The following is a 16,487-nucleotide window of genomic DNA, read 5'->3' as shown; positions in this document are numbered from 1 at the left end:
AGAGAGAGAGAGAGAGAGGTAGTGTGTGAAAGGATTTTTACTTAAAATGTTGAACCCCTGCACCACTTATAATATAAATGAAATTTAACCTACATGTTAACATTTTGCTGTTCTAGAGTCAAATTTCTATACCTCACAGAAGGTTAAAGCTGGAATGCCATTAGCAAATGGTGATATAGAAGTGGAAGAAATTGGGTGAATTCAACAAAAAAAGTACATTGCATTACATAACGTTGTGCAGTTAACAGTTCAGCGATAATCTGTTTAGTGGTAACGTGAACAAAATACATTAAGTATTCTGAGTCAAGTGACCTTCCTTCAGTCCAAGACTTCTTCATATATCTTTACCCTAGAGAGAAAATATCCTTCAAAACGGAGTCACTGAATTCTTCATTGCTTCCCCAGCACGCAACTGTTACGAAGGTACCCATTCTCGCCCTACCGTAAAATGAATTAATAAAAAACTCTGAGAGAAGGAGCCATAAGCCACAGGGGACTTAAGCGCTTCCCGCAATCCTGGGTTTCTACATACAGGCCTACTGCGGTGCCCATGCGTGTTGGACAGGGAAGGCAGGAGAGGGATGGAAGTCAGCAGCCTCACCCTTCACTTTTCTAAGTGGATGCCCTGGAAAGTAATAAATAGCCTCATAAAATTAGTAGCAATACACTCTACCTGTCCAAGGTGAATAGTTTTATCTTTTCTCGTAAAGTATAGGTAGTGTTCCTAGAAATCCCATGAGGGGAAAAACCAAATCATCTCATGTAAAAAAGTGCAGAAGTGTGTCATGCGTGTAAAAATCTCTTAATTTGGGTGCATTTTTAAATCCAAAATAATTCCCACTATTCAAATACATAGCAGAGTATAAAAGCGCACCCACGAAACACACACCAACAACAAATGGAATGATTTCCAATGAGATGGGGGTGCGGGTGAGAAGGAGATGAAGGGAGTCTCAGGTATTACCAGCTGATGGGGTTGCCTTTTGCAACATTAAGTTATACGCACATGGAGTGAGTCTGTGAATGTGAAAACTATGGGATGAACAAGCTTGGAACTTGAACAACAGTTATAGTTTCTTAATTCAGGAACACGGTTTCAATGCTTTATGATGTAGGAAGCGACTCCCAAAAACAGGCGATTGATTTCTTAAATATTAGGGAAAAAAAAAAAAGCATCTGAAAAAATTACTTGTAACAACGAACAACAGAGGAACAACATTAAAAAATTGAAATAAAATATAGGGAACATAGGAGCTGAGGTCCCTAAGGTACCAAAGGACAGAATCAGACTTCTTCACATTAGAATTTAAAAAAATATAGTTAAAGGAAAAGCTAACTGGGCTCTGCACAGCAGGTTAAAAAATATGCAACCACTTCGAATGGAAATGATCTGGTCCTCTCAGTTCTGAGAATGTGCTCTAACATCCAGTTCTCTAGAGACAAAATAACAAAAGCACGTAATTTCATTAGCAAAGGCCCCTTTCAGACTTAAACTCACCTCTGACAAACTTAAGTTTATATTAACAATGATCAAACTACTATTATAACAACATTTCAAGCTTGCAATATTAATTTTCTCATGCCTACTCCAGGTCACTGGTTCAGAGGTATATATGCTTTGAACAGCCAAATTTACAAGTCCCTGCGGCATCCTCGCTCCAAAGACATTCGGACGAAGGCTTCATAGTGTTATGATCGTTCCGTCTTCTTCTAAGAGTTTTTGATCCGGAGCATGTATTTCTGTATTTGTGCCACTTGCTACAGGTGCTAAGCTCACTTCGTTAGAAGGAATAAAGCCGTTCTGTCCAGACTCAAAATTCAGTTCTATCTGCGTTAAAGATTCGAGGCTCTCCGTATTAGGAACAGCCTTAGGAATCTGCTGCGGCATTCCGTTACCTTCGATAACAATGTCATCTTCATCACTGTCTTCGTCCTCTGGCTCAAAGCTTGGTTCTACCTGCTGGACACAGCCCAGGAGGCTGTTATCTGTGGACTGGCCGGAGCTGCCGGAAGTCCGACTGTTCCGAACCACATTATTCCTCTGGTTTGCGGGTCGCACCGTTATAATGAGGTTGCGGCTGTTGGCGATCATCATGTCTGTTACTTGGTCAAGACTCTTCCCTGAAACTTCTATGCCGTTAACTTCTAAAACTTCATCATTAACAGCTAGTAGTCCTGTGCTCTGAGCCAGGCCTCCTGGGACAAGTCTGGATATAAAGATCCCTGGGACCTTCTCTAAGCCATGTGGCGTGACCCTGACACTGGAGCCATCGCGGATGTAGAACCCTAAGGGTTTTTCAGTGCCGTATTTGTAAAGACGAACCCTACGGTGTGTTTCTGGGAGAATGTCCACGTCTATAATAGAAGACACAGGTCTGAAGTCTTGGGGCATGCTAATGACTATGTGTGGCTTTTTTCTATGGTTGTCAGGACGCAATACATTGGTTAAAACATTCTTCTTCTTTATTAGTGTGTCTGTACCAAAGGCACTGTAGTCTGCTTCTTCTGTTTAAAAAAATAAAATAAAATAATTACAGAGATGATGTAAAAACATCCAGTTTACCTACAGTTGAATCTATACAGAAGAGATAACTCACATGTATTTGGTACATAAACAATTTAAATATTAGCTTATTCTAATCAGATCAAAAGGTAGCGCAGTAGTAAGACCTGCTGTGCCAAAAAGAAACCACTAGGTGGCCCCCTCAAGCACACATCGTAAAATCCCAAATGTTTAATCTGATAAAGCTCAAGGACTACTTAACGACAGTTAAGAGGCGAAAATCAAATTCTTCTAAGTTTACACATACATACATACATACATACATTTATTTATTTATTTATTTGACAGAGACAGATCAGAAGTAGGCAGAGAGGCAGGCAGAGAGAGGAGGAAGCAGTCTCCCTGCTGAGCAGAGAGCCCGATGCGGGGACTCCATCCCAGGACCCTAAGATCATGACCGGAGCTGAAGGCAGAGGCTTTAAACCACTGAGCCACCCAGGTGCCCCTACACACACATTTTAAACAGCATTTCAAGTGAGTTACTTAAAACATATTTTTCCTTCATTTGTTTAAGAAACTCCAGGGTGGGGGCACCTGGGTGGCTCAGTGGGTTAAGCCTCTGCCTTCGGCTCAGGTCATGATCTCGGGGTCCTGGGATCAAGCCCCGAATCGGGTTCTCTGCTCGGCGGGGAGCCTGCTTCCTCCTCTCTCTCTGCCTGCCTCTCTGCCTACTTGTGATCTCTGTCTGTGTCAAATAAATAAATAAAATATTAAAAATAAATAAATAAATAAATAAAAAATGGGACACTTTTGATTCCCAAGGTAAATCAAGGGAACAAACTTGTATTACAGGCAGCGGGGCAGATGATGTAATTCAATGAAACAGACAGTATGCATGAAATGATCATGTAAATTAGATGAATGTATATCTAGAATTTAGGAATTTTAGTCTCCTGCAAATAAATGTTCTCCCTCAGTTTTCTGGGGGAGTTCTTATCTTCCATTTCTCCTCTTTTGAAAGAGGCTGAAGTCTAAGATTGAACTTTTTTCTTCACCGTGTGACAAAGAAGTGTGGAGGGCCCTTCTTGGTGGTTGTGCCATAGTCTTTCTTCCACTATAGGGATTTGTGTGGCCAAATCCCATTTGCCATGGAACCGTGTTTTTTAAGTAAAAATGTTCTCGTTTTTAAAATGCTGACACCTAATTAAAATAACAACAAAACAAACACCAGTTTGAGTCAAACAACCTGCATGGATGGCGTTCCTGCTTCCACCCAGAGGATCTACCCTCTCTGATGTAAAACTAAGGGAAAACAGGGCACCTAAAACCAGATCTGCCTTCTGAAATCATACTGCTGAAGGAAAATACCTACAAACAGAACACCTCATCAGAGAATGACAGGTTTAAAAAAAAAAAAAAAAAGGAAATGAAATTAACATCAGGCGGGAAACTTAAATAAGGAGGAGAAACTAAAAATTCAGAATCTTCAAGGATAAAGATATATATCCGAAGAACAAAGGAGACAAAATCCCCCTCCCGCAAAGAACTAGCTCAAAATCCTAGTCTCAGCAACTCTGGACAATAGTGCTATCACCACACCGTGACTGTACAGTCTCAGCTTATATTCTTTCCTTGACTCTCACACTCTATTGATAAATACTGTCATCTTTACTACATAAACCAGGAAATGAAGAGTACAAAGTAATGATTAAGAGTACAAAATACAAAGACTGGACCTTTATTTTCTTACTAGGCCAGTACTTCACACATTCACAGAATGAGTATTAATTAAGTGTCAGGTGTGTGTCTGAGTATGGAGAACTTTTTTTCTCAGGCTGCTTCAATTCTCCAAGAGCTAGTTGCAGAGAAATGTACAAGACCAGGGGTACCTTAATTTTTGGCATTTTCCCCCGTCTGGGGATAATTCCGTCTTAATTTAAAATAAAGTATGTATACCCTGTTCTCACAGAGACAAATTTATTTATAATTTGGCTTTGGAAATTAACTCACTGATACGAGAATCATTTTGGCAACATTTGACCAAAAGCCTATCAACGATGGTGTCCTACTGAATGTGTTTTCTCAGAAGTATACATTTTCATTTTAAAAGAATCAATTAAGAAAACCCACATAAGATTTATAAGGAAAATTCCAGACCATACACACAGAGTAAAACTAAGTTGCCTACATGGGAAACCTGACCAAAAAAAAAAAGAAAGAAAGAAAGAAAAAGAAAACAACCCCAAATCTGCATAATTTGGCATCACATCCAGACTGTTTGAATGCTCTCTGCTAAATTCTCAAAAGCAATATGCCCCAGCACAAAGGCACCTTTGTTCTCCCATCTAGCTAATCAGTTTCCAGCCACTGGGAAAAGAAATATTTTGGCAGAAAGCCCGGGTGCAGAGTGTTAGTTTAAAGTGTAAAGGTGACTGTCCACAGGGGACCGGGAATTCACTTTCTACCTGAGTCTGTGTGTCAAAGCCCTGAACTCAGAGTAAGATGAAAAGTTCGCAAACCCGGTTCCCAGCAACCTCCGCCGCGCTAAAAACCCAGGCTTCTGCAACAGGATGAGAGCGAGGCTTCCACAGCAATCCCTCCCTCATCCCAAGCCTGTCCCTCGGCCACTATCTCAGCTGACAGCAATCAGCAAGGATCCGCTCGGAATGCCTCCGAGGAGCCAAACTGCTTCTCTCAATTCCTTCCGAGCAGAAAGCTCCTGCCCTCCGCTCCGGGAGCAGCCTCGCAGGCACTCCCTCTGGAACTCTCACTCTTCAGACCGTTAATTCCGAAAAGCCTGGTTATCTCATTCCTTAACTCACAGCGAGTCGCAAGTCACAGATTCAGAGCAGGAGGTGAGGGTACACCAGGAGTGAGTGGCGGGCACAGATCCACGAAGTAAAAGCCTACGGTGTTAGAGCCAATCTGGAGAAATCCGACCAAAACCGAAAAACCAGGGGCGCCTGGGTGGCTCAGTGGGTTAAGCCGCTGCCTTCGGCTCAGGTCATGATCTCAGGGTCCTGGGATCGAGTCCCGCATCGGGCTCTCTGCTCAGCAAGAGGCCTGCTTCCCTCTCTCTCTCTGCCTGCCTCTCTGTCTACTTGTGATCTCTCTCTGTCAAATAAATAAATAAAATCTTTAAAAAAAAAAAACAAAACCGAAAAACCAAACCCTCATATAACCCCCTTCATCATCCCTGTACAGTAGCGAAACAGTAGCAGTTCACGGTAGGGTCATCAAGGAAGCTCAAGATTAGGACCCATCTGAAATTCTGAGAGAAGACAGGGAAGAATGAAGTAATTTTTGAAATCATCCTGTTCCAGGGCTGACCACCTTTTGCCCCGAAGAGCCGCAGGGTGAGCACTCCGGGTTCGCGGGTCACCCAGTCGCTGCCGCAAGAGCCAATGGGCCAGACAGAAAGAACGAGAATGGCCGCGTTCCAAGAAAACTTTATGTACAAAAACAGCCAGCAAGCCGTGTTTGCAAACCCCTGTTCTAATCCAAAATGGTTAAAAAAGAACTAAATCTGGCAACTTTAAAAGGATTAAACATCACCTAAAGCAATATTCAAAGCATGCAAATCCCTTCATTTCCTAATATAAGGAATCTTAATCACCAAACATTCCAGAAGCACCGCAACCTGGCCAGGCCTGGCCAGGCCTCGTGTCCCGGCCGCAGATTCAGTGAACCAGGGATGAGTGGGGGGCTTGCTCTCGTGGAGCTTACAGTCTGCAGGAGGAGACGGCAATTACCACCTGCAATCTAATTATTTCAAAGGGGCCAAGGGCCTCGGTGTAGACAGACGGTGCCGTGGGCGCCCAGCCTGCGTGCAGGGCGCTGCCAGGCTTCTCCTGGGGAAGTGAGGCTTGCGCGGAGACTGGAAAAGCAGCCAGCAGCTAATCAGGTAGAAGGCAGGGAGGAATGCGGCCGAAGCAGGGTCCGGCAAATATGGAGGAGAGCAGGACGGGGTAGGCTGCAGAAACCCAACAGGGAGAGAGGGAGGGGAAGAAGGAGGAGCCAAGGGCCCGTGTGGGGGGGGGAACAGGCCTGGGGGGAGGGGTGCTAGGGATTATGGACTTCAGCCTAAGGCCACTGGGAAGAAAACAAAGATTTGGGTTTTTCTATTAAGCTCACCCAGACTTTAAGCGGGAGAGTGACCCTGAGGGAGACTACAGGCGGTTACTGCCATCATTCTGAAGAGTGCCTGGGCTCTGGCAGAGGCGGTGCTGATGGAGAAACAAATCTGAAAAATAATTAGAACTGCTGGAACAGGCCTGGTGACTGACTGAACGACAGGTATGTGTCACAGGTGACACCTAGGTTTCTGTCGTGAGCAACTGGTGTCCTACGCTGTTCTTCAAAGTTCAGCTGACAATTAGGAAGCATCCCTCTTGGAGCATTTTGCAATCACGGCCGGATTCACTGAGAAGTAATCTTCAAGTGCGCCCCCAAACTATCATCCACTGCACAGTTCTAGGGACGGAGAGGCCTGGGCCACCAGGCGGTGTCTCCAGTGTGACAACGCACACACGGACTGGCTGGGAAACCTCTACACTCCAAAAGGGGACAGGACCCGGCAAAGTATCTGGGGTCCTCTGTGCGACCCTGACTTCTCAGACAGCAGGGATTTTGTTTTCTTTGGTTTCTGCTTCCCTGGTAATCGTCCTAGAGCGGGGTGGGGTCGGGGGGGGGGGGGGGGGGGGGTGTTTCCTCCAACAATACATTATTGTAAGACACAAAACCTTTCAAGATACATGACGGTGCAATCTTTGAGTTCATACTATATAGCTTATGCACTCAACTGTGAACTTTCACTTCGAAGAAACTTCTGGCAGAGGTATCAGATTTTAAAAGACCACGTGATTTTAAAATTCAAAATGGTTTTAAAATTTGTTTTTCTTTTTAAATCACTTGGTACCATGTAAGTGTGACCGCTGCCCTATCGGTTCCTAAACTGGCACCAACAGGCCGAGGAAACAAAGTGTACTGTCACTAAGCAGTAAAATGTTACTGTACTTAACGTCACGCTTTATATTAATTTCCTGAATTTACTGTTCAGTGAAGTTTGCCTAAAATCAGCTTCTGCTCAACATCTGTTGAGCTTCACAAGAAGAAAGTATCACTGTGAGTCTCAAGGCAGCACGTAAGTCTGTTAAGACAGACAATAAACAAGATAACTCAGACTTACAGAAGGGAATTCCAGGTCTGATAAAGGTGGGAGGGTCAAGCGGCTTTGGTGATCCAAAGAGACGCCTCCGAGGAAGTTATTTGAAGTTATTTGCGTGTGATAAGATCTGAAGGATGGGGGTGCTGGTGAGGAGTGAGGAGAAAAGCAAGAGCAGAAGCACAGGGACAGCAACACCCTTTCCAAGTCTGAGACTGAGCTTGCGGGCCTGGTGGGCCTGGTTGGACATGACGACCGAGTCGGGGGATGGAGAAGGATGAGGTTTAGGGAAGTCCAAAGCAGGTAGGATTTCACTTTGGATGCAATGGGGGACGGGGGAGAGGGGGCATGAAACAGGAACGACTTGACCAGCTCACTTTTATGCTTTCCTTAAGTCATGTTTGTATTACATTTATATTTTTATATTTTAACCGATTTTAGGGCACCTGGGTGGCTCAGTTGGTTAAACATCTGTCTTCTGCTCAGGTCGTGATGCCAGAGCCCTGGGACTGCGTGAGCCCTGTGTGTGGCTCCCTGCTCAACAGGGAGCCTGCTTCTCCCTTTCCCCGCGTCACCGCCATGTGCTCTTTCTCACCAGCTCTCTCTCTCTCTCTCATAAATAAATAAAATCTTAAAAAAGAAATCAAGATTGTATTTATTTATTTGACAGAGAAAGAGATAGAACACAAGCAGGGAGAGCAGCAGAGTGAGAGGGAGAAGCACACTCCCCGGTGAGCAGGGAGCCCCGATGTGGGACTGATCCCAGGACCCTGAGGATCATGACCTGAGCCTAAGCGCCCCATGTTCATATTTTTAAAAACAAACGTTCTGTTGAATGCACTGCCTATTTCTAAATAAAACTTTTCTTTTTTTAAAGACGGGGGAAGGGGTAGGGGCAGAGGGAGAGAAAATCCTAAGCAGACTCACCGTGCCCTGTGGGGAGCTGACCCAGGGCTCAGGACTTGATCTCACAACCGTGAGGTCATGACCTGAACAAAAACCAAGAACGGGAAGCTTAACTAACTGAGCCACCCAGGCGCCCCTTTTTAAATCGAATTCTACAAGCTGTTCACTATACTGCACATTGATTTCTAAGACACAGAAAACTTCTGTTCACATATAAACATATTCAAAAGCAAAGAGCAGAACATAACCATCCTTAACAGGCGTGAGGACTGACCCCACGATCACTAAGTGTTGCAGCGCCAGTAATAAAACACATGTAGTGGCATGATCCAACTCCGATCATCTAACAGAAAGGATAATCCAACAAAATTTTGTTGGGTGGCAGTGGTTTAAAAATAACCACTCCATGCCTGCATACACATTCCAAATACAACAAAGTATTTTAATGAAAATTACAACTGCTAACGAGAAAGGCCTACTCATCAATGATTAATATTATTCTGCTTAAAATGACAAGTTCCACATGACTGCTTTGTCTTCTCTCCTCTACTGATGCTCCTTTGTCTCCAAAGTCTGTACAGCTTTCCAAGGGCTCATCCCTGGTCTTCATCCCTACGAGGCCTGAAGTCTCCTCCAGAGAATTTCTCAAATATCACTTTTCCACAGACTTTCAATGTTCTCTGACTGGGCCTCTAGATTTCAATCCAAAGTTCCTGTCTACCATTTCTAATTTCCTACGTGGCATGGTTAAAACTCACCAGCCACATATCCTAAAGCCAAACCCATTTTCTTTCCCAGCTAATCTCCCTCTTCCAAATTCTGGGTTTATGACACTGTCCCGGCCATCAGACTCGAACCCAGAAAGCTGTTCTCTGTTGGACTCCTCTTCAACTCCCCGCCATCCCGTGGGGAGCACAGCGACTCTCAAATATCAGATACGCCCTCTTTAACCTCCTCCACTGGGGTGGCTTCCCAGCTGCCCCTTCACCGCCGGCTCCTGGCCCTCTCCTCTAAGACCCTGCTCACTTCAACTCATCCCCAACCGCCAAATTAATCTTCCTAGATTAATACTCTAACCACACCACACGACTGTTACGTATCTATGAACTCCATCTCAGAGGTCTTTGGGAAAATCAGTTTGTGCGTTTCTACATATTCTGTAAACAGTCAAGTGTTATGAACATGTCACCCTTGGGAGGTTTATTTTGTTGGTGGACTTTAGTTCCTCCAAACCCAGAAAAGCAAAGCTATATAATCAGTGGAATTTCAAAGCCCTAGGAGTGGTCTATCGTTTATCAACTGGGAAATAAAGTTTCACCTTCAAGGGTAATCCCTATCCATTCTCTCAAACTGCTTTTTGGGTTGGTTTATAAACACAGTAAGGCTTTCATTATCCCACCAATACTAAGCTTGCTGCTGTCATGCTGGCTTTCTAAACCTTTTCATTTACCAAAACCAAAGAAATAAATGGCACACATCATGCCCATGTGCAGCCAGGCAGACACACAGACATGGGGGAGGCCACAGAGTTTAAAAAAAAAAAAAAAAAAGTTCTACAACTCAAAATTCTCGTCATATAGGATGGTCATTTCAAATGTTCTTTTGCAAGACTAATATCAGTGTTTAAATTCCTCCATAATAATGACTTGCTATCTAATTTTCCAGATAATTAACAACAACAACAAAAAAAGTTCTACAACTCAAAATTCTCGTCATATAGGATGGTCATTTCAAATGTTCTTTTGCAAGACTAATATCAGTGTTTAAATTCCTCCATAATAATGACTTGCTATCTAATTTTCCAGATAATTAACTAACTTTATTTCTGTGAAGAGCATTCTAAATAAGTAACTTTCCTCCAGGTAGTTATTAAGTAGTAAATACAGCACTTGAAAGTTGGTTGCCACCAAAAAACGAGAATCTTTCTCTGATTCCCAAGTCCCAGTCTTTATACCACATCTTTCTGAATGGACACAGTTCTATTCAACAAAGTGAGAATTCAATGCATAATCCTACCCCTGAGGAAAATAAACTACTTTTATTTCTAAAACAGTGTCTCTACACAGTGGTACTTACCCTTTTTTTGTATAAAAATCCTAAGCAGTGGATTGGCCGTTGAAACAGCTTTGTGATAATTGTCATCATTATTTATAGGTAGCAAGTCTCCATGGATGTCTGCATAGCCTACTAAAACGTCAACATTGGGTATCTTATGAACGTGTTGCAGTAATCCATAAAACTCCTCAAATTTTCCAGGTTTTGATCTTTCCAGTGAAAACCGACGAAATTCAGCTCCAAACTATAAATACAATGAACATATTAATTAAAAACAAACAAAAGTAACAGGACCCAATCTGAAAATGCACTCCACAGGAAAATTAACAGTAGCAGTGTTTCTCTTAATAAGAAAGAGTGTTGTAGTGACACAGTCTATTGTCACAAATCTCATTAGTTGGAGATAAAATAGCATAAGGCAGACAGGAATGTGCCTTCTCACTGCTACATCTCCGAGGGGCATTCCCATCAAGGATGGGGCTCCACTCAATCCCTGGGGTTCCCAGGCCTCACTGGGGACTGTCCCGCAAGAGTGACTCAGCTCAAACCCTGTCTGGAGCCCAGATCTTGACAGCAGTCCTCTCCCTGCCCAGGCCATAGGGTAAAAAAGATGTGCCCAAGTCTTTATTTTGGCAATTAGCAAAAAACACCGAAGTTTCTTCCCCCATAAAACGAATTATGATTTCACGGGAAGTGGAAAGAATTAATAGCAACACATAAAGAAGGGACTTTGAGCTTCTTGGCATGAAGGCACAAATCAAATGGGAGGTATATCATATAAGAAATAGGTCTAGAGATAAGGAACATCTTCCCTATAATAATGCTGGAAAAAAGCTTTATTAATACATAAAATATACATCCTACAACCATCCTATTAATGCAAGGAGTGTTGATATGCTTGGCACAGTGCCTGGGCCCTACAGATGGAGGGCTAAGGCCTGCAGCAGGAGCTCATCCATGAGTGGGTAAAGAAGACAAAGACATCAGAGAGGTATTAAGGAACCACAAAACCACCTCTATCATGCCCCATTCTGATTCTTCTAGAATCACACCTCTGCTCTCCAAATGCCGGATTATTAAAGCGGCTGTTATTCAGCACTCAGGACTGGCTTCATCTGGTCCCCGATAAACAGGATCCATGACTGACTATGGGCCCAGTGTGCCGTTTCCTCCAGGGGGAAACCCAGGTAAGGTTAATCAGCCTTCCTCAGAAAGCGCCCCGGTCATGTAAGCTCAAGGAATGCTACAGAACTATGATCCCACTCTTAGGGGTCACTGTGGAGACAGACCAGATATTAAAGACTCAGTTGAGTCCTCCAGTTAATTTTTTTTTAAATTTTAAACAAATGTTTGCCAAATGTATTCAACCACTGAACTCTTTTTTCTTCTAAATATCTACTACTAAGAAATACTAATGTATTCTAACGTAATACTACCACAGCCTTAAGCATCAGCAGAGACAGTCCCCATCAGAATAATTTGAGCAGGTTACAACTATGTCAGTTCCTCTTCCAAAGGATCGATGTGATAGCCCGAGTCACTGTATCTGTTACATTGAAGAAGTTCATCTGCTTGCTAATAGCCACACCTACTCATCAGTATTAAATTAAGTTTAAAATTCACCCAAACCACCTCCTCTAATGAATGTGAGTTTTCATGACACATTCCTAAAACATAAACACCAACATTGGTCAAGAATATAAAGTGACTCATACCTAAAACTCTCAAAGTTTAGTCACACCTTCACGTTTCAAAGTCAATAAAAACTCGGCAACACCCTTCATATCAGAGCTAGTCAGTCTTATGATGTTATCAAAAGTCAGTTTCTCCTCCTTGGTCTTTCTCCTGGTATCACAACCTAAAGCTCCTAGTGCCACGGATCCGCACCAGGGTTTATCACCGTCCCAGGCACGTGAATGAGAGTAACATCTAACCCATGAACATTTTAGGGCTCCAACGACTTTGCTCAATAAAGCTTTTGGGTGAAAATCCTTTACTCAACTTGTTTTTCTCTTCCTTAAATGTTATGATAAAAACAATGAAAAACTGTATGGCTTCACAGCTGACGTGCCCTTTTGCAAATGTTAGCAGAAAACAAAACCGAACAAGAGAAACTTACGCTTCCTGCAGAAAAACAACAGGATGAAGAGAACGTGTTACTACGTGAAGAAAAATACTAAGACAGAGATAAAATTAAGACCCAGTCAACAACTATTCACAGTGTGAAGCGTCTGTAACTCTTATTTAGGCCAGTCTAGTTTATCTTGGCCACCCAGGATGTGGCCTTCTCCCAGCATCTGCTGGAAGAACGGACACGAACCTTCGCCCGGCATCCGCTGGCACGGTCAAGAAACCGCAAAGTTAATTTCAATACTGCTTGCCCATGAATAATAATTAGAAAATGTACAGCCCAAAGACTGTTCCAAGGTCATTAAAGGATTCCACCTTCATTATCGATTAAGAACTTTCCCCGCTCTGCTCAGGCGACACAGCTGACACTGTTTTCTACGCGGAAGAAAAAGAGAATCTGAAGTGTGGATCTATCTGCACATCACGGGGTTGCGGTTACAACCTCTTGACCATCAGTTTTGTAAAAAGCTGTGCTATCTCTAAGGCGGCTGACAAAGGGAAATACTGTTTCAAACATCTGTCCAAATACTTTGTAAATGATAAAGAGGACAAGTGTTTCATCTAATCCGCTAAAAATAAATGTGTCAACAGCATATATTTAAAACACAAGGTGTCACAGACCCACTAAAAACAGAACCTAATATTCTGTCTACATACCAACTTCCAGCACAACAGAGGAACCACACTTCATTCAGTGCAGGTTCTCAGAAAGCCTTGATTCTATTTCAGAGACACGGTTCACTATAAGTGCAGCCTGACGGCTTAAATATATAACATGTAGTACAGACATACGTGTGGGAAAGACTCACAGGTCAGCGGACAGAAGAGAAGGGGCCAGAAAGCCTGAAATCCCAGTCCCAGAGTGCTCCAGCTTGCCCGTCCAGGAGATAAATGACCATTTGATTGTACTTATCAGTGCACCTAGAATCTCTGCCCATTTTTTTCCTATGATGAAGAATTAAAGACTTGCTACCAAAGATTAGGACCACAAACTGCATTAGAAGATTATGCAATATCCTAAGTGTTTGTCTTTTCTTAACCTCAACCCCCACAGATGCAAACTAGATTCATGACAGAAATGCCTGAGAAAGTTCAACCAGTGGGCACAGAGCCACTCCAGCCACTATACCGCTCCAGGAAAAACCCTGTATATCTGGAATCATCTTAACCCCTAGCTCAAGCACATCTCTTCCATTTGCTCTAGCGGTTCCACTGAGGACACGGGGAAGAGCACATTCCCTCAACTGCTATAATTACATTTCTGTTCTTATTAAACAGGACGGTTTCTGTGAAATTACTGCCCCTCCTGCTCCAGAAGTTACAAATAACATTTAAATGATGTTTAAAGTGAATGCAGATCTCAGTTACAGCAACTTACAGAACTTTGCTTATCAACTCGAGATAATAAAGCCATTCCACCCACAGGCTCCAGGGCGCTCTCTTTCCTCCACTTCACTCAAAACCACTCCCTGATTTGGGATTTGCCCTGTTTCATCATTTCTGAAGCTGATATGCTTGTACTGCTCTCCCATTCTCGCAGGTGTTTTGCTTTTCTTAACTATTTTTAGTGCTCTCAAAAACAGTTTTATTCTATAGAGTCTAGAAGTTATTCTGTAAAAAGGCTTCCAGGTTTTGTCATAAAAGCAGAGCCCTTGCGAAGTCTTAACCTTTCTGACCCCTCACTTTTGTCAAGAGAATCAAACTAGATCATCGAAACTTCTTTGGCTCTTCAACCCATGAAATGCTTGCAGAAAATGTGGCTGTGGTTGCCCATCACCTTCAAATTCCAGCTCAAAACCCCCTCTGGAAAGCATTCTCTACCTAATCCCTAAAGACTAGCTCAAGCAGCCTTGCAATTTAGGAATTCAGGGGATGCGGGGGGAATTATCAGCAGACTGGCATACCATTGGTCAAGAAGGAAAACACTTGATGTGAAAAGGTAGCACGATGGAATGAGAAGAGCATCCAGCCTCAAACTGTAAAGGGCTACTCAAACGAAAGGTGATAGTGTTAATTTTATAGATTAAACGCATACCAAAGGTAGTGCTGGAAAAATCCCTAGCAGGAAGCAAAGCGAACTTTAAAAGGTCCCTTTAGTGCACTGGGCTCTCCCCTTCACCCCACTCGATGCACCCTTGAACCACAGAAAGGGGTAACACTTTGTGACCACGCGTCTTCCAAATAGCTTTTCCTCGGAGACCAGGGGCTAGAATTTACCCCCAAGCCTTCGTCCCACACTGCGCTCAGACGCCTCCCATCCCTTAACAGGAATGAGATTCAAGGAGATTAAGTGCTCCATGGGTCTTCCCACCTGGGCCAGGAACAAACACAAGGCCCCTCCTTCGCCCCCTTCTCAACAAGTTTACTATCCACCACCTCCTGCCTCCGCACCCCGCTGCCGCACCCCTCGCGTTGCAGACACCGGGGCAGTCCCCCCGGCCGCCCCCGGCCTCCCCCAGGCCCGGCCCCGGCCCCCATCAGCCGGCCACTCCGCCCAGCCCCGGCCCCGCGCACCTTGCTCTTCACCTCCATGGTGCCCAGGCAGCCGCTGCCCGCCCCGTGCCGGTGGCTGCGGTTCATGCTGAGGCCGGGCCTCGCGGCGGCCTCCTCCGGCCGGGCCGCCCCTCGGGAGCGCAGGGAGCGAGTGCGCGGCCGGCGGGTTGGGGACGCGGCTGCGGCCCGGGCGACTCCTCACAGGCACCTGCAGAGGGGCGGCCGCCGCTCGGGTCTCCGCGCAGAGCTCCGCTCGGCTGGCTGCTCACGCGGCCGGACCGAGGGTCGGACTGGCGGCGCGGCGGGTAGGGACGCGACTCCCTCCCTCCGGGCCTCGGCGGTGGCCGAGACGAAGGAGGAGGAGGGGGAGGAGGAGGAGGGGGCGGAGCAGAGGCGACAGGCGCCGCAATCTCGCTCTCGGCCACCTCCTCTGCAAGCCCGCGCGCGCGCACCCGAGGCAGGCGGGAGCCGCGGCGCGTGCGCGCGCTCACCTGCAGCCTCCGCCAAAGCCTCGGCGGCTCGCGCTCCGCCCACACCCAATAGGAACCGCGCACCTGCGCCAGCGTCGCCAACCAATCGAAACACGCTTCGAGAAGCGCGTGGGCGGGCCGCCTTCTCGAAAATCCCGCCCACCACCGTGCGATTGGCTCCGCGCTGCGAGGGAGGGGCGGGATCACCTGAAACCTTGGGCCCCCTCCCTGGATCAAGCAGGAGGGCTGGAAAGCGCATGCGCGGGCTCTGGTGTTTCCGCCTTGGGGAGGCCGGCCGGAAGCAAGAGCGCACCTGGAGAGGAGCTGGGCGGGTGCCTTTTGCGCAAGCGCAGGCACGCGCCTGACGTCCGGGTCCCGGCGAGAGCGCGCCCGGCTGGGGTTGGAGAGGGCTGTTTGGCCGGTTGCCGAAGCGCGTAGGAGCTGTTCGGTTCCCGGCGCCCCCACCCCACGTCCACTTTTGGGTGCTGCAGCAGCGCCTCTCCACCACCCAGTTGGGTCGTTTAGGCGTCCGGCTACAACCCTGGATACAAAATAAAACTTTTCTCGCTCTGCAGCAGTTAGTAGGGGAGAACATCAGGGCTCTTCGTTCTCGTCCGTAGAGATTTTTCTGCAACCCGTCGGGTCCCAGGAGGTCGAGGGAGCGCCGCGGTTGGGGAGGGAAAGTGAACTGAGGCCAGGATGGCTCCCCTCAGGTCCGGCTTCCCTCAGGACTTCTAGATGGGCCCGCCCGGGCTTTCTTTTTTCT

General features: G+C 45.6%; 1 protein-coding gene across 1 annotated transcript; it reads right to left on the bottom strand.

The window, feature by feature from the left end:
• Nucleotides 1–789: 789 nt before the first annotated feature.
• On the bottom strand, nucleotides 790–15,749 carry PARD6B (par-6 family cell polarity regulator beta). The gene is made up of 3 exons (XM_047746857.1): nucleotides 15,273–15,749; nucleotides 10,650–10,872; nucleotides 790–2,505 (listed from the first exon to the last, which is right to left on the bottom strand). Exons 1-3 carry the CDS (start codon nucleotides 15,336–15,338, stop codon nucleotides 1,682–1,684), a joined length of 1,113 nt encoding a protein of 370 aa, XP_047602813.1. The 5' UTR covers nucleotides 15,339–15,749; the 3' UTR covers nucleotides 790–1,681.
• Between the last annotated feature and the right edge of the window lie 738 nt (nucleotides 15,750–16,487).

The sequence above is a fragment of the Lutra lutra genome, chromosome 9 (assembly GCF_902655055.1).
Source record: "Lutra lutra chromosome 9, mLutLut1.2, whole genome shotgun sequence".
Taxonomy (NCBI): Eukaryota; Metazoa; Chordata; class Mammalia; order Carnivora; family Mustelidae; genus Lutra; species Lutra lutra.
Note: the sequence above shows the minus strand (reverse complement) of the source record. Positions and strands in the feature narration are given on the sequence as shown.

Coding starts and splice junctions, on each gene's coding strand:
- PARD6B (XM_047746857.1), bottom strand. CDS start 15,338: ATGAACCGCAGCCACCGGCACGGGGCGGGCAGCGGCTGCCTGGGCACC. Junction 10,873..15,272: donor CCATGGAGGTGAAGAGCAAG/GTGCGCGGGGCC, acceptor TTGTATTTATAG/TTTGGAGCTGAATTTCGTCG. Junction 2,506..10,649: donor GATTTTTATACAAAAAAAGG/GTAAGTACCACT, acceptor TTTTTTAAACAG/AAGAAGCAGACTACAGTGCC.